At 40.3% G+C, this 17,892-nt stretch overlaps 4 protein-coding genes across 4 annotated transcripts; all 4 read left to right on the plus strand.

Annotated features, from left to right (window-relative positions):
• The first annotated feature begins 814 nt into the window (after window positions 1-814).
• LOC129597360 (uncharacterized) lies at window positions 815-4,252 on the plus strand. Its single transcript, XM_055494850.1, has 11 exons — window positions 815-917; window positions 990-1,187; window positions 1,277-1,412; window positions 1,555-1,793; window positions 1,986-2,219; window positions 2,436-2,942; window positions 3,014-3,133; window positions 3,263-3,420; window positions 3,530-3,659; window positions 3,736-3,965; window positions 4,052-4,252. The coding sequence occupies exons 1-11, from the start codon at window positions 869-871 to the stop codon at window positions 4,106-4,108; spliced, it is 2,058 nt and encodes a 685-aa protein (XP_055350825.1). The 5' UTR covers window positions 815-868; the 3' UTR covers window positions 4,109-4,252.
• Window positions 4,253-4,498: 246 nt separating this feature from the next.
• On the plus strand, window positions 4,499-6,293 carry LOC129594192 (angiopoietin-related protein 2-like). Its single transcript, XM_055490800.1, has 5 exons — window positions 4,499-4,805; window positions 4,906-4,979; window positions 5,213-5,343; window positions 5,443-5,480; window positions 5,780-6,293. The coding sequence occupies exons 1-5, from the start codon at window positions 4,643-4,645 to the stop codon at window positions 6,163-6,165; spliced, it is 792 nt and encodes a 263-aa protein (XP_055346775.1). The 5' UTR covers window positions 4,499-4,642; the 3' UTR covers window positions 6,166-6,293.
• Window positions 6,294-8,875: 2,582 nt separating this feature from the next.
• Window positions 8,876-12,158, plus strand: LOC129597110 (uncharacterized). The gene is made up of 10 exons (XM_055494556.1): window positions 8,876-9,192; window positions 9,442-9,522; window positions 9,665-9,715; window positions 9,846-9,924; window positions 10,299-10,375; window positions 10,668-10,781; window positions 10,896-10,959; window positions 11,495-11,562; window positions 11,674-11,729; window positions 11,795-12,158. Exons 1-10 carry the CDS (start codon window positions 9,084-9,086, stop codon window positions 11,942-11,944), a joined length of 849 nt encoding a protein of 282 aa, XP_055350531.1. The 5' UTR covers window positions 8,876-9,083; the 3' UTR covers window positions 11,945-12,158.
• Window positions 12,159-14,647: 2,489 nt separating this feature from the next.
• Window positions 14,648-17,802, plus strand: LOC129596692 (uncharacterized). The gene is made up of 10 exons (XM_055494037.1): window positions 14,648-14,961; window positions 15,309-15,389; window positions 15,652-15,702; window positions 15,836-15,914; window positions 16,297-16,373; window positions 16,508-16,621; window positions 16,710-16,773; window positions 17,038-17,105; window positions 17,266-17,321; window positions 17,408-17,802. The coding sequence occupies exons 1-10, from the start codon at window positions 14,853-14,855 to the stop codon at window positions 17,555-17,557; spliced, it is 849 nt and encodes a 282-aa protein (XP_055350012.1). The 5' UTR covers window positions 14,648-14,852; the 3' UTR covers window positions 17,558-17,802.
• The last annotated feature ends 90 nt before the right edge of the window (window positions 17,803-17,892 follow it).

Consider the following 17,892-nt stretch of genomic DNA (forward strand, 5'->3'; position numbering starts at 1 on the left):
GATTTGCCGGATGGAGCAGAGGTGGACCGGCTTCCGATTTGCTCGAGTGATACAGCTCGAGCAGCTGCTCGGACCACAAGCTGCGATTAAAGAGAAAATTTCAAAAAGCGAATCTTTTTGTAAATGTCATATATGCAGTTGCATAAACAATTTAACATAGACTACCGGTATGTAACAGGTTAATGCAGATAAAGCAGTATAGATGCGATCTGGAAAAAATTCAGAAAGCAGCTCACATTTTACTGCACACTACATTACTCCTCCGTCTCCAGAATTTCTCCTCAAGAAATTTTATGGTTGTCTTCTCTTCTAAATTTAGGCTACGTAATCTTCGGTGGCAAAGATCTGTATACTGTATACAAATTTTGGTTGGTTCAGTTTTTGAATCTGTTGCTCGGCGCTGGCGCTGGGCTTTGTGGTACGACTAGTTAATAACTATTTTCAATAAACGGACAAAACTATATCTTAACTGGTACAAGATATTCTCATACTACTTTTCATCTATGAGCTGTTACTATAATAAAAGCGTGGCACCCCGTGATTGTATTGCGTTAAATTGTACTCATTATGCTAGTATAATCAAACAGACAGCGATGCATTCAGAATCACGATACTGCTAATTATTGGATCGTATTGTATCAAAGCAGAAAGCATAACGAAGGTCATATCTGGGTAGCGATATCGATCTTAGCATGCGCATAAAAGAATATATGCCGCTCCTTCTGAATGTTAGTATCATTTTGCTTAAAGAGGATGCTGCACGATTAGAATACTGCATGAAGGTCATCTGTTACAATATAATTTTACTAAATAGTCTAAAACAACACTTCTGCGTCTTGTATCTTTTAGCGGAGTATTTGGTTTTGTAATGTATTTTGCCATGTGGACAGTAAACTTTTGGATTATTTCCTTTTCTGGTAAGCCACTTTGATCTACTACGATTGACTTTAAAATTGGAAAATCTATGACATTGTTTGATGTTGTGACAGGGATAATTTTTTATCTGCATGTATCGGCAAATCCTGGTGTGAATTCCGTTGACGATCTAACAACATCCCTTGATAATGCGTTGTACTCATTTTCCGAGGATTCTCCTTTTCTAAACAGCAGAAGCATTAACACCGAAGGGAAATACGCGCGATGGTTTAAACGCGATAGGATACCTTACTACCTCGATAAAACATACAGTAAGTTGTGCGTTGACGAAAATGATTTAATGCATACGGTAGTTAATTGTACGTTGCGTATGAAGGAAATTTAATTTGTTTTTCCACAGGCCCAACGGAAGCCGCTCTAATAACAACCGCCATTAAACAGGTTGTTTCCGAATTGAACTACTGGGTCAATTTTGTGGCAGTGCCGGCAACTTCCAATGAATACAAACTAAAGATTACACCCGTAAAAGCGGACGGGTAAGAAATCATTTTCATTATGGGTTATTTAATTTTGCTAAAACTATCACAAGGCTAACTTGATGTTCTAGATTTTTACTTTACCAAATTACCACTTACTCTATTCTGTTGATAGGAAGTACATCAATTACAAATACTCTAGGTTCACACCGGAACAGATCTGCTACTCGTTTCCGGGAATGTTAACGGTTGCGCAAAAACTCGTGGCGGTCGGCATTAAAGAACAGCGCCTGGTGTTAGCTCGGGGACGTACAGGCTGTTTAGATGGGACTATTCACTCTATCATGAAATACCTGGCTATCGCACTGGGTCTACGGAATGAACACCAACGCGGAGACCGCAACAACTGGATCCAGATATATAACGGCAATTTAACAGCAAGTACGTCTTATGATCCCACGTGTAAATCTTAAGTCGCGTAAATTTTTGAATAACCACCGACTGGTATGAGCCGGCCACCCAGTATTACGCATTTCGTTTATGGGAAGTTGAATGATACAAAGTACATGCAAGTGAAATAATACCAACACAATACGAGTACTAGCATTTTTATTATAATGGATTTTTTTGCAGCCGGTATTGCAGCCTATAAACAGCACACAAACCGCGAAGCAAACTGGCAACTCTTCCCGTATGACTACTGCAGCGTTACACACAACCAACCGGAAGAATTTTCTAATCCAGGAACAGCGGCTTTTGCTGTCCTGAAACCACCGCACTTCATTCCAAAGCTAAATCGACTAAGCGAGAGTGATTGCAAAATTCTCCTGATGCTGTACAGTGGTGATCCATCAGCCTGTACTCCATGTGCGTTCTAATTTTTTATTCAACTAAATTCCCTAAACAGAATCAACTGTCAACTTCCACAACGCAACAAGTGTTTGGCGTACAACGCAGCAGTAAACACATTTAAAAGACTGTCAGATTATTAGACATTTTAAAAAATGCTGCAAATATTTACTAAGATCCTAAGGTCTATACCGAAAACGCAAAACAAAATTTTTTAACTTGTGCACGTTTTAGTAAACTGTGCCGGGTTAATTAACCCGCAAATCACAACTGCCGCCCCGCCCATCCTAAATCTGGTTCCCTTCACACCAGCTCCACCTCAAATTAAAGCCATCGCGGAACCGGCTGAGACATCCGTGACCTCCAGTCCCGATGGCACCACCACCATCTGCCAGACCTTTCCCACCACTATGCTGACCGCGACAACGACGACGACAACGACAACGCCCACCACCACGACTACAACGTCGACAACAACGACAACGACACCTGCCACCACGCCAACAACCACCACCACCTCTCCCAACAACACCACACTGCCGTCGACTACATCCGCCACATGCCCGCCGCCGGTATGTCCGGTGTGTACCTGTGTGTCGCGCTGTGACCCCATTACGACATCAACGACAACGTCACCGGATACAACAAAGAGTACCTTAGCGACGACGACAACCAACGCATCGACGGCAACGACAACGCTTAAGACAACCACCACCACGGAAACGCCATTAGCAGCTAAAAGTAAGAAAATATACAGTGCAGCATGCACAGTTAACAAGCAATTAAATAATGTGCTGGCGTGCATTTGATAGGTATGTCGGTTGCCGATGACAGAGACGATATCCCGAAGCGATGTCCTGGCAGAATGTGTTCTGGACGCGTCGATTATGCTGCGCTTTTTTTGGACGGTGAAAGTTCCATTCTTATTTCCGGTATGTTAATTTTTACCTATCCCTTCGCTAGCATTCTTTCAATAGTTGAGCAGAAACGACGTTAATAACACGGCAGTTTTGGATTAGACTGCTACATTGTGTGGGTTCAGCAGCAGTTTGTATTTGCAGGAGAATGCGCCCAAATGATCGACCCATCCTTCCAGCTCGTCGGAGATATGATACCGTTAACAGATGTCATTCCTGGCGGCGCCGTCAGCGGTCCCATCCAGTCCATCTGGACAAATATGAACGATGAAGGCCAGTTCCGCGTGCATATTGTTGACAACGTACGACATCTACCTCAGTATTAATTAAACTCTAAGACTACCAAGACCAGGACGTTGATTGACCTTTGGTTTTGCTAACCATGAAAGTTTCACTTTGTCATTCTTGCAGTTTGGCGTTCAGCGCAACTGCGCAATAACCCGCTGTGACGAAGAAGAAGCCAAGCCCCTGCGCCCCATGACCAGCGTTTTCTCTTTCCAAAATGGCGATTCTGAAGACTTCCGGACATTCGTGATCGATTGTACGGTACCGTAGTGTATAGCTGTTATTATTGCCGTATTATGTGTGCGTACTTGGATTTCTTATGATCCTCATAGCTAACGGCCAAACTATTACGGACGAAACTGCCCCGGATGAGCCAATACATTTGTCGGATATCCGTGGAACCTCATTCAGCGCACAACCGCTCAAGACCATAACGACCGCCTGGATGATGTACACTCCAGCCAGAAGCCGGGTGCTGGCGCTTATTGGCAAAGACAAGAGCGGTCGGCAGTATCTCGCCGAGGTCAATGTGGATTTGTCACAAAGACCGGCTGTGCTTTCGGTACGCTTAGCTTCCGATTCAATCTGTTCCCTATCGGTCACTGCTTGAAATTTATGTAGTAACTTTGGGGTATTATTGTGTTGCAGTATATTCCGGATCGCCCCATCATGCCACTTTTTGCCAAACTTCGTCCTTGCCGTTAATTATTACCAGTGACCTGTATCTGTGACTGTAATTATATAAACGGAACTTCTTACAATAATTTTTATTTTTTCACAAGTAAAACTCCAATACAATACAACGGTAATGTTGTGGCTCGCATAAATGCAGCGAAGGGCTATGGATCTGGTTACCGCATGCCAGAGGTCATTGTTGGCTGAACAATACTAACTTTGTATGCTTACACGGCTTATTTGTTTGGCGCTGCAGTATCAATAAATCAACAGGCTGCCGCAACTACCAAATAGATTACTGTGTTTGTTATGATGTTATCGTGCGCTGTATCGTATTACAAAGGTCAGGCATACGTACGTGTTTTCAGTCATCGATTATTTAATCATGCAATGTGTGTTTACATTCGATTGATGCATGAGCATTATCTACCGATCACGGGAAGAACTTTCCGTAAACTGTCGTTCGCGCTTATAAGCCATACGCAATTGGGTATATGGAGAAAACGCTTCCCTTTCGGTCCGTTAAAATTTATTTATTAACTGAAGCGGCATAACCCTTCCAAAATGCGTAATCTATATTTGGATTTAATATGTGTGCTAATATTCGGAATCGCAACAACGGGGGAAACGGCCATTGTACCGACGCTTAAGGCTATATACCATGATTTGACGAAACATTTCCACGATTCCTCTTTTCTACACCACAAAGTACATGGAAAATATCGAGGTGCGAACGTTGGTTCTTAAATTACGTCATTAATATCCTTGAAAACGTACCTAGCTTGTGATTGTGTAGTAATACAATTTGTCATTGCCTTTTTTTGCAGATTGTAGTGAACTCAGGAGCGTAAATAATGGCATGCCTGGCCTTTACAACATTTCTTTCAATGGAACTTTCGTGGTGAATATACATATACATACATGAATGTGGTGAATGTACATACATGAATGTGGTGAACTTTCGTGGTGAATATACATATACATACACGAAATGAATATACATACATGTATGACCATGGCCGCCTTACATGTTATAATATTTGTAATACGAATTAGTATAAGTTTATTAACTTTACAACAAAATTTTTTGCATTAAAGTTTACGAAGAGCTATTATTACCATTCGTACTTATAGCCCGTTAGGTGTTACTATAACGGCACAAACGCTTACACCATTATTCAACAACGCTTGTCCGGAAATGTGGACTTTAATCGGAAATTAGCGGAATATGCCGCCGGATTTGGGAGTGCTACCGGCGACTTCTGGTACAATCCCCGCTTACATCCAAATTAAAAACCGTGTTACGACTGAATTTTAGTGAGTAGGTTTGCCATCGATCTTCAGCTGATTCTCTTTATTTTTAGGCTTGGATTGAATATTATCCGGCGCTTGGTGGAATTGGGTAAGTCGAGGTCAATGTCTCGTTTACATATGGGAGAATCTGATTGCACAGGCGAGATTCCGATCGGAAAACAACTATTCAAAACTTCTCTCATTCAGTGCTAAAAGATTATACAAGTGCATACTAAAACGCATATATACTTACTAAAATACAATGCATTATTTTACGTTTTCGTATCGATTAATGCTGCATGTCAAAAAGTTGTTAAAGCCAACAACGTTAAATCGCATGTAGTACACATTGTGTTATCGCTGATAACGACACTGTTGCAACAATCACCCTTTTGCTTTACTGATTAGGCAACACAAAGCTACAAATAGTTATGACATCCTGGCCGCCAAGCCAGCAGACCATCGTCGCCAATTACGGCTACTTCAGTATCGGGACACAGGCCCAGGGATGGGCGTTGTCGGTGGGAAACTATAATGGACCAGTGGCTGATGACCTTAGCTACAGTAATGGAAAGGTATTCTACACGTCCGACGTGCCCGATCCCAATTTGTGCGCGGTACACCAACGTGGAGGGTGGTGGTACAATTACTGCTCGTATGCCTTTCTGAATGGCTATTATTACCGCAACGGAAAATATGTTCCGCCGGGTCAGTTCTATGACGGGATTTACTGGAAGGATTGGCTTGGTTATGATTACTCGCTTATGCAAGTTACGATGGCCGTTAGTCCGTGAAAAGCAGTTTTGCACAAAATTTGAAATGCGGGCGAGCAAAGCGAGCCCGCTTTGTGATAAACAACTGAGTAATTTGTCAGCAGAAAAAATAATCAATTATTCAGAAAATTAAATGCTTCTACGACGGAGCATGGTTTGTTCAAGCGTTAAAATGTTGAGCACGACATCGCAAATTATTTATATTTCTTTAGCTTATATATATGACCTGTATTACTCATGGTTTGGGCTTTTAAATTCCCACGCTGTGCATGTAAAACACAACCGGTTGACGGGTCACCTGCTACCGTGATGAAACTATTGATTACTGTATAATACCCTGTAAAAGAATCGGTTTGTGCTGCTCGATCTGTGGATTTGAGCAGGCGCAAACTGCCGAAACACATAACGAAAACAATAAATTACATAAAAAGCTAAACATCGTTACACGTTGAACAGTCGAACTTTTAGCGCTTCCCCTATTCTTTTTCTCCAAATTCAACGGGCATCACGACTTCATTCTGGAAGGTTGTTTTGCTCAGCTTACCATTAGTGTCGTTTACTTGAGACAGTCTTTCTACACTCCAGCAGCTGCAGCGGCGATAAGGCGTTGTTTTGCGCGGATCGCCACGCTGGAACCTGAAAACAGTGGATCATTTGCGTGACAGGCATACTGTACACGAAAACAGAATCTCGAACGAATTCCTTACGTCTGGACGTTTTCTGTGGTATCCTAACATCCCGATCAAACTGGTCAGATGTACACTGCTAATCCACACTCTGAACATCGGGCAAGTCGCTCTCGATCGACGTCCCAGAAAGCTAGCTTTTTCCAGGTTCTGAAGCCGAATCGATCGATAGCTAAATGACCGACACATGACGTCATAACGTTTAAGTCTTTTTAAGGGATTTCAGTAACCGGATGTTGCGCGCGAAAATGGATATCACGCCTACGTATACAAATGATTTGGCTACAAAATATCATAAAGCAATGCAAAAAAGTATTTGGGAGTGCGCGACAGCGAAAGTTCCCGTGGATGCACACCGGGTCAAATCTCTTAAGCCTTGTGCCTTGAAACACCCACCGTAAGCGGCAAATTTGTCTGCCAAATCCATCCGTGGATCATTATTTTTGACGAGCCGGTCCTGAGCCGGCAGCCTCATAGTTAAAACTGTTGAATTCACAACCAACAGCAAATACAAACTTGTACAAACCATTTGTCTTATAAGTGACCTTTACAGCACTCGTTTCGGTGCTGGTTCAATTTGCCCCTTAACTCACTGTAGGCTTAATGCTACGCTTTCGGGATGATAAATTTCTTTCTGCGTGCTTGGAGCCAGGTCCGGGATATGCTAATCCGCAGTTTACTGTGACGCTGAGTCGCTGACAGTCAAATAGTCAATCACAATCCAGCGCAATAAAACGAGACCACCTAAGGAACACTCACATCTCATTGCGGTTTATCCCATTTTATCCCAAAATCAGCAATATGTGGCTAGTCAACGGATGAGGTTCAAACTGACCAGTTGCTGGACATGTACAGTTGTAAAGTTGACATGTAAAGTTGTAAACTTTCTAGGGCAGTTGCTCTGCCAGACCGGTCTGAGGATTAATATTGTGAAGATTAACGCTCCAACTCATTTTCGACATAACCGGGCTTGGAGGCCTTTGACAACGTTGTATCGAGGTTATGTACTGCGTCAATTTCCGATCACTTGTACAGTTACATATTACGATAAGGCAGTACGACAGTACTACAGAAACGTGTGGCTGTTCTATATTTTGTCTAAAGTAAAACTGGAAGATGAGCAGTAGCACGCCAGTTAACAGATTCGGGCAGGCCCTGCCACACCACCGTACTCATGAAGTTTGGACGAACCCGTGATGTGGTTTCATCTAAACATAATGTTACGTAAGTGAGGAGCAAGCTAATGTGAAAACAATGACCGCAGTTTGCGGGTTTTGCTTATTGTGTAGAAAGTAGAAAATGGTTACGCTTAAGTGACCCGGCTCGCTTCGCTTTAAATTTCTTAACGGATTTTTTTCATTATGATAACGCCCTGCAATTGTAGATCTTTGAAATTTGAAAAGAATGTAGTAATTAATCAAATTAATTAGTTCAGTAATCAAACTTAAGCTTATGCTTGGCCTTGTATAACAATTCGGACTGCACCTTCCTCTTTCGTAGGCAACGGGCATAAAAATTATAAAAATTCAAGCGCGGTGACATTACTTCATAGTAAAATTGCTTCATTAAATTAACCGTAAAAAAAGCAACCGAAATTTCTGTTCTATCGTGGAGTAATAGGCTTTTGAACAGTTTCCTTTAATCTGCACAGTATGCAGTATGTACTATGCACCTTAATTTCATCCGTCAACGCTAATTGCATTTGAAGTGCAACATCTGCACTGCACCACGCTCTTGCTAACTGATACCGGTTTTTTAATTGATAACTGATAGCAGTAATAACAATAATATAGGTATGTGCGCAGTTACATAGCTGCGCGTGACATGGGGTCAATGATCTCGTCGGCCACTACCGAACCAATTTCTCATCGCTACGCGCTTCTTTTTCCGGCAATCAAATGAACAGAACGATTAACAACAAAAGCCGATTGTGAAAATATAGCGAAATGATGTGCCTGGTGGGCAGGCTGCGGCTAAAAACCGGCAGCCATTGTTTTCTATGTCGGCGTGAAAAGTTTTTGCAGTTGAACAATAATCTGTGATAATCCTTTTGTAATATACCGTGCATAAACTCTGCTGTTCAGACGGTGACTTTCCGAGGGGTAGAAAATAGTATAATAATGTAATATCAAATTTGTTTCCTTAATCTTTGTTGCCCTTTGTCATTCTTATATCTGGATTGACTTTATCCAGTTTAAATTAAAGCAAGCAGCATTTAAACGAAACACTCCTTTGTTTGAATTTATAAAAAAAATGCGGATTATGCAAAGTTTTGGTTGGGTCACCGTCATTTTGAAATGTATTATATGGATTATCATCCCGGGATGGGCTAAAGCATATTACCGGAGGTACACTAGCTATGGTATGTAAAATTAATCAAGGTATTGAGTCTTTAGACTTTAAGGGCTGTGACCCTTTGTGGCTGATTCAGGGATGTTTTACTGCTTTGTTTGCACCATGGTTTTGCTGACCTTCCGGAAAGCAAAATAAATGTAATTTATTATGTTAACAGCAATTCTAGTACTACATCGTCTTTACTAAATGTTTTACTGGCGGAAAAAAGGTAAAAAGGCACTAATGATAAAGATACAGTATCGATTGTGTTATTCAGGAACCGGCGACACACTGATCAACGTAATGACAGGCGGACACGCGGATGATGCACATCGGTGGGCGACGGAATGCATGGATGGTAAGTACTGTACACCTCGTACTTGTACATCTCGTACATTTGTACAAACAAGCCTTACTACAACAAACCAGGCATTAATTAATTAATTTTTATAATAAATGAAACTTGAGCGATTCGTATCTGAATGATTTCGTGATTTCAGGAGAGGCAATGGTAGGAGTTCACGACGGTGGAGATTATGGTGGCCTGGGCAGTAAGTGTACTATATTGTAAATTATGATAAGCACAGTCATTAACAGTAGCGAACTCATATACACATTTAGCATAATATAAAGTATTAATTTTCCCTAATTCTTCAATACGATGCTTTAACCGATTCGTAGATATATGGTGCAAATTTATGTTTCCAAAGAAGAAGCCTTCGTTTGGGATTTATCCATATTTTGACTTCTGCAATGTTAGGTAAGAGACCTATCTACTAAAATATAGCAATTACGATATTATTACATAGCGTATTTTGTCAAAATCTGAAATGTGGTTGACGCACTGTTGAAGCAACAAAATTGCATCAACCATCATTTCTCAAGTGTGACAAGAAAAGCCTATGCATGTCTATTTCCTGTATGTACGTTTACTTTCGCTACGCCGACGAGTTTGAAGTTTTAACACTGGTTTTCTAAGATTTCAATGAATTATTTGGAAAACCGAAAAACGCACCACATAAATAAAATAAAATGTCTTGCACTGATTACTTGATAGCACATGTAACTGATGCGAAGCTTAAATTAATAAAACTTATTGTCAAGAAAAACGATGCAATAAAGGGTATTTTGTAGAAATCTGGATGTGATGCATGAGTATTACTGCTACGACAAATATTATCCCATGGATACCTATGACACTTTTGTGACAGGTACACACTTAGCTAGAGTAACCCAAGTTTACGCAACGTGGACACACAATTTTACTATATATCTGATGCGCATGCCTCTAAAGCAGAATAATAAGCAGCAATGATAACTAACAAAATAAAAATTAATTGTGGGCGTTTAAACGAACAAACATAGCGTGGTGCTGCCGGAACTGGAAGACATTTGGGCAACGGCCCGTCAGCCCCCCTTTATTGAACAACCAACAACAAGATGGATGCACCACAACAAATGCCACAGAAAAAACACTCATAAAAAAATAACGAAATTTTTCAGGTTTCAATCCAACAGTGGGCTACTTCTATGCGGGTACTCTGGGCACTCCGTTAAATCCCGCATTAACCGACTTGAACGCCGGCAATCTTAGAAATGACAACCTGTACAAATGCTGTGAGTCTCGTCGTGCATATGTTTGTCCAGCTCGCTTTTGGAGCTAACCAGACTTCAGTAAAAGACTGTTGTAACTTGTAGGGATAATAAATAATAATAATATTCGGTTCTTAGGCAAATTACCTCATGGATATCACCTCGACTATTCGCGATGCCAGTATCGATACACGCACGATAAGTAAGCAGGATGTTTTTTGGTAATTTAAAATTTAGCTAGTACACTAGATTCCATAACCGTTGCTAGGCCTAGCCCTGAGTAAATGGTATAATACTTTGTTCATTTATTTGCGGCCAGGTCGGTCGCGAGTGGGTGGGCCCAGCGCCCCTCCCCCTCTCGGAGGGAGAAAACGGGAAATGTAGCGCCGGGAGCTGGCGCGAGAAATGGACTTTGCGCTGTCTTACCGAAAATTACAATAAAAAAGTATAGAAAAGTGGCTTGTGTAGAAAAGTGGCTTTTTTGAGCCACTTGTCTACGATTTTTTCAATTTTTTTGGCCATTTTTGAACTGGCGCGCGACCGACCTCGCGACGTCCCTGTTTGCGGCGCTTGTACTTTACTATAATTGCACATACTGATATACACAAGCACATAGACAACGAAGAACAGGGAAACCCCGCTATACGATACGATACCGATTTTTTCGTTAAGCGAGCACTGCCTATAGTATTGAAAATCCTGCTTGATTTTGCAATTAATTTGTTATTTATGAGTAGGTTTGGCGAGCATTACGACGAAAACACAATGTTTATGGGGAAGTGTGACCGAGACGCAGTGATGACAGGTAAGACCATTTAATAACTGCAAAGTAGTTTATAGATTTTCTATACTCTGATTATGTACTTTGTAAGTGATCCTAGCTGCTGAAAATTATGACGCTTGTTTTACCGTGTAGGCATTGGTCGAGGCGAAAACCCGTGGACTGCCGGGTTGAATTTTGTCTGGGTGCAGGTAAATCTATGCTGCGTTGCGCCCAAGCAAAACGTTGTACTCCACTAAACAACTTTTCATTGCAGTGCTGTCCATTGTTTTACGACCCAACGTTTATTCCCCTCTATGCATTCGCCAACGAAACATACCACTGGCAAGCCGGTGCCCCGCCCCTGCGGCAGATCCGCCGGCCGGCATACGGCTACGCTACAACCACCGCAACTCCAGCAATGTAAATAATAAAGACTATTAGTACGATGGAAGAATAATTAGTAATGATGGTAACTATTATTTTGTTGTTTTCTGATCTCGGTATGCTTGGCAGTGACAAGCAGTGAATTTTGATCTCTGATATCAACTGGGCACTTCGAAAAATGATTAGAAATCTTCCCGAAGTTTGGATGAGCAAGGCGGCAGTACTGAGTACTGCATGCTCTGCATAAATTTGACCATCACACCATATTGTACAATATACACTTTCTCCGTATGAATCTATTTAACACAACTTGTGAAAACGATGGCCCAACAAGTTTACAATGTATCTTTGATTTAATATGAGTACTGCTTAATATGATTGAATGAATATACTGCAGGTATAGTATCCATCAAATCCAGCAAAGTGGGTTCCTGTACTGCGACCTTTGTAAATGTGCATAGCTCTCTAGCTTGTATCCTCTGCTCTATCCTTAGTGCTATCCTGTTGTAAAATACGACGTCTTTTTAAAATACGACGTAAAGTCTTCTCTATGGAAGTGTATGTAATAGAAGTGCATATATTATAAAGACATAATAAAAATTAAATCAATATAAAGACGTACATGGTAATAACCTAGACTCATCCTTATATCTATATTACCAAAACACTGTGGCTTGTACAGCATGCCACAGTTTTAGTGATTCTGTTTCATACGAAAAGATTTCGGCATCAACTAAAATTTCTCCTTTTGGAGGGAACAGTCAAAAGGAGGATAACATACATATGCATTGTGATGCATATGTTATGTTCCACGAATTTTAAATACAAAACGCTCGGCACTTAATTTAATTATGCACCAAAACTATCTAATATGCAGAATACACTGAATGATCTGTGATCATACACAACGTGCTCTTATAATCTCCCAAATAAGAAAGAAATAAAAAAACCCAGTCGAATATTTGAGCTGCGCAGCTTTGTGCTGTTTATTTACAAAGAATTTTTTCACTTTAAAATCATTCCCCTTTTCGTCGTTTTAGGCTCACGCCACGAATCTTTTATGAGATAAATTCTGTATTTGTCATAAGTTCATGGAAGCCGATGTACTTTTTATACAGTTCCAAGTTACCACAGGTTTATAACCGCGCTCCTTGGGGATACCCAAATTTAGGGCCGCAAAATACGTTTATGCTATTAATTCGTCGTTCAGCAGACAGCATTTCGTTGGAATTATTTTTTACAATGCGTTCGGTACAAGGCAGAAGATTTATGAGCGGTAATTCATACCGCATTCACAACCAGCATTAGCGAGTACTGTACAATTTACTTCTGACCACACAGACGTTAAAGCTGCGTAAAGGATGACCTTCGTAGCACTCGCCCTCATGTTCAACGCGCATCCTATCCGATCAGAGTAAATCGCTATGCTGCTAGCTAGTCATCGTTCACAATTCAACGCCAACAATTTTTTGAATAACAGCTCTCGCAAATAGGAATGACGATGAGCAAAGCAGCTACGTACAGAACTTGTACCCAAATCTGAAGTTCCATTCCTGATCTTCCTCCCTCTCGAAAGTATGAGCGGTTGTGCCCAGCGAACGGTCTCGTGTTTGACGGTAACAATCCTTCTGACGGTGATTTTCCAGCTGCATTAATGCGCAAAAAAAATTTCTGGCCGTAAGTGGGAGCAGGGACACCATGCGATCAGAGCAGCGACACATTTAGTTCTTACTTGTTTTAGAGTTTAAATACAACTGCAAAGCACAGCTTGGTATGCTCCTGATGCACGAGTACTGTGAGTACCATCAAGTTGCTTACCATTGCTGTGCAATTACTATATATTGATATGAGTAAATATGTCCATTTTAAAAGTGTATTCATGGAATTACGAAATTTATTAAGAAGGTCATGTTCACGAGAATACGCGTTGCACGGGACTGCGAGTTTTGCTCCGATCCGTTGGTACCTGCAGGCTGCATGGGTACTGCATGATGGTCAGTATATCTTAAAATGTTGTAATAAAACAAGTATACTCGTATAACAATGACACCACTATGCTGACACCATAGTGTCCATAACTCTAACTTTCTGTATAATTAAACGTAGAGGTGTACAAACTAGTGTTAACTAGTGGGATGCCAAGAAATCCCAGCTGGTAGCACTGCATACAAGTATTTCTATTTCTAATATACCCCGGTAACTTTATAAGCCCCTGCATGTTGTGAATCCGTAATGCATGCCGCGCCTTGGTTGTAAATAATACTACTGGATTTACGCATAAATAATGATTTATTCTTAGTAACTGCAGCGTGGCACTGCTGGCCTGCGTTTCTTTTGAAACTACAACATTTGTATGTTTCTCTTACCGGTTTTTTAGTTGACCGGTTACTTTTGTTGCTGTTATAATTAAGGTACGACATTCCGTAAAAGTATGGAACTACTCCGCAAGTGGGCAAGACTTATGCCGACATACTCTGTACGTATACAGGTTGTATCAGGGACATTGATCTCGTCCATACTTCCGAGCAAATTCTTAATCGGCATGTATTTTACTCTCCTGACGTCAGCTGAACAGGCCGATTTCAGCAATCAAAATCCATAAATAATGAAATTAATTTAAGGTGTCAGAAAAAAACATCAGAAAGCGAAATGATATGCCTCGGGGGCACTCCGCGCTAAAAAAACCGACAAGCATCTTGTTTGGTATTGGCTATCAAATGTTTTTATTTGGAAAAAGTATTGATCTATGATAATCCTATAGCTGCATGGTTGAAGAACACCGTGGATTCGGTTTGGCTTTTGTTTAACCTTGAAATCATAAATAATTTTTCTTATCCTTAATGGTCTTCTTGTCGTGTTTGAAACTTTGCTGATCTTTTTATCTCATATTTGTGCATCGGTCAAAGCAAAAAACGTCAAAAGATACAGTTTTTTGAGATACAGAAGCAATGTTGTTAACACAGAATGTCAGTGGCACATCATTTGTTGTAAATTTTTTTATATGGATCATTCTTCCAGACTGTGCTAGAGCATATTACCGACGGTACACTACTTACGGTACGTAATAATTATCAATCATCTGTGCTTACTGAAATGCTTTCATGTCATTATCTACGGCTGCATGCCTTAATTCTAAGTATCGAGCCACCATAGCTTCATGCAAATGCATAAGATCGAGGTAACGTTTCGAATAAATTAGAATTAAGTTTGTTGATTTAGTACTCAATTAACTGCAAGTCCTCACGTGCCACGGCTCCAGTGCAAAAACTAAATCATACAAATACATATACAAATACAGAAACATACAGATATAAGTATTTTGCAATACATATACTTGCTGGTCATGTATAGCAGATTAAGCGTTTGAAAACAAAAAATTTGATCGGAAGTCACCGTATTTTTAGGAACCGGCGATACATTGGTAGTCGTAATGACAGGCGGGCATGTGGACGATGCCCATCGATGGGCGACAGAGTGTATGGATGGTCAGTATATCTTAAAATGTTGTAATAAAAACAAGTATACTCGTATAAAAATGACACCACTGTGCTGACACCATAGTGCAGTCCAAAACTCTAACTTTTGTAATTAAACGTAGAGGTGTACAAACGAGTGTTAACTAGTGGGGTGCCAAGAAATCCCAGCTAGTAGTATTACCTAAGTACGGTACAGTGACAAGAAATTTAATAAATAAAAATATCCACAAGGGTTTCTGCGATAATTACGGATTTGATTACTTATTTTTAGGAGAAGCGCTTATTGGAGTTTTCGATGGTGGTGATTACGGTGGCATCGGAAGTCAGTGAGACCAAGCAGTGTTTTGCTCAATAGTGGAATACATAGCGGAATTTATATTTTGTTGTGTTTGGTTTGCTTGCCTGCAAAACTGTTACAGTACATGAAATTATATACAGTATCACATTTTTTCCAGCTATATGGTGCAAGTTTATGTTTCCCAAAAAGAAACCTTCATTTGGAATTTATCCGTATTACGACTTTTGTAATGTGAGGTAAGGTACACAAATAAATTTGAGTAATCTTGAGTACTGCTTTGACGCCTGTTGTTTCGTTGGATTAAAATTTCAAAGATAATAATGTAGCCACTTACATAAAGCTACATACTTATTTTGTTTTATTGAGTTTCACCACAGTACGTGTACATTCGAAGGCAAGCTATAACAAATTGGGCATTACCTGTTAAGTTTGTATGGACCATTGCTCTTGGTATACCGCCCACGGACTGCAATAAAAATGTTGGTACAACAATGTACTTAGATAAAATGTTGGTACAACAAAACTCGAGACAACTCGTGAAAGATACCTTGGTTATGATTACGTTTAGCAGTAGCAATTATCATTATCTGCAAAGTTATACAAATTCTAACATTGTAGAAATTTGGACAAAATGCACGAGTATTACTGCTACGACAAATATTATCCCATGGATACATATGACACATTTATGACAGGTAAGTTGAAGCTACGAGCACATTCATAATTAAAGCACGCATATTAATATTCACCTGAAATTGTACAGTACGTCGTATGTAAACATTGGTTTTGTCGTTGTCCTGCTTAAATAACAATGAACAAACTTTTGTAGGTTTCAGCCCGCCAGTGGGGTATGCCTATCGGGCAACTCAAGGTGTTCCGCTGCATCCCGCTCTAAATTCTTTGAACGCCGGAAATCTCAATAACGACCATTTGTACAAATGCTGTAAGTTTTCCATATACTTACATACTGAGGTTCTGGATCATAAATTTTAAATATCCTCCTGGTACAGTTTGCGTACTGCTGGTTTCAGGCAAATTGCCACATGGCTATCACCTAGACTATTCACGATGCCAGTATCGATACACTCATGACAAGTGAGTGAGTAGAGTATATACTGTATTACTATTTTTCTTGTTTTCTGTTTTCGCCTTGGACATTGTACTATATATCCGCTATTCTCCAGTTCCAAGGTGCGCAAGCAATAAATATTTTATAATTATTTTTGGTTTTCTTTCTTCTTATACAGTACTCTGTACTTACCTCAGGCTAATTTTTCAAGCGCCAACAGTCCTCTTAATCAGTACATATTGTATATCGTACGCCATAGTTTATCAGCTCATTGGTCTGCATGTGTTTAGATTCGGGGAGCACTACGACGAAAATACCATGTTTATGTCGAAATGTGATCGAGACTCCCTGATGACGGGTAAAAATATCAGGCATGAATTAATTTTTTATTACTGTACTTACTAGTGTATATCCATATAAGAATTTTTCAACTCCTGTTTCAATGTAATCCAGCTAGAGATGATCCATGATTAGTTTAGTACTCGTAGTACGAAGTAGTTATCTGGTTTACCCTGCAGGCATTGGCCGAGGTGAAAATCCCTGGACTGCCGGATTGAATTTTGTCTGGGTGCAGGTAAGTAAAAATGTCACTGCAGTTGCGGTTTGACCATCCAACATTACAGCTATATGCTGTAATATGCACAGTCATTTTTATTGCAGTGCTGCCCATTGTTTTATGACCCAATGTTTATTCCGCTCTATTCATTTGCCAATGAAACATACCACTGGCAAGCCGGCGTCCCGCCATTGCGGCAGATTCGTCGGCCGGCGTACGACTCCGCCACAACCACCGCAACCCCGGTCGTGTGAAAAATTACGGTGAAAATTCAGACTTTTCTGATCTCGATGTATGTAGCGTTAGCAGTAACGATGTATTCTGATCTCTTTAAAACATTGATTTCGTGTTTAGTGACTTCATAGCACATTAAAAGGGCGAAACTGAAAATGTTCCTACATTAATTCATTTCATCAAATTCTAGATTTTCTGATTGTTTAACTGGACACATGCTCCAAAACATTTATTGACTTTTTGTAATTATTTGTCTTACCATCCCCTAAAAACTACAGAGTCTAGAGTATAATACAAACTGAAAGCTCAGTAATTCATAAAAGCGCAACTGCGAATCTTGTAGAAGCTAGTGAAG

Source organism: Paramacrobiotus metropolitanus, unplaced genomic scaffold, assembly GCF_019649055.1.
Source record: "Paramacrobiotus metropolitanus isolate TYO unplaced genomic scaffold, Prichtersi_v1.0 Parri_scaffold0000003, whole genome shotgun sequence".
NCBI classification, from domain to species: Eukaryota; Metazoa; Tardigrada; class Eutardigrada; order Parachela; family Macrobiotidae; genus Paramacrobiotus; species Paramacrobiotus metropolitanus.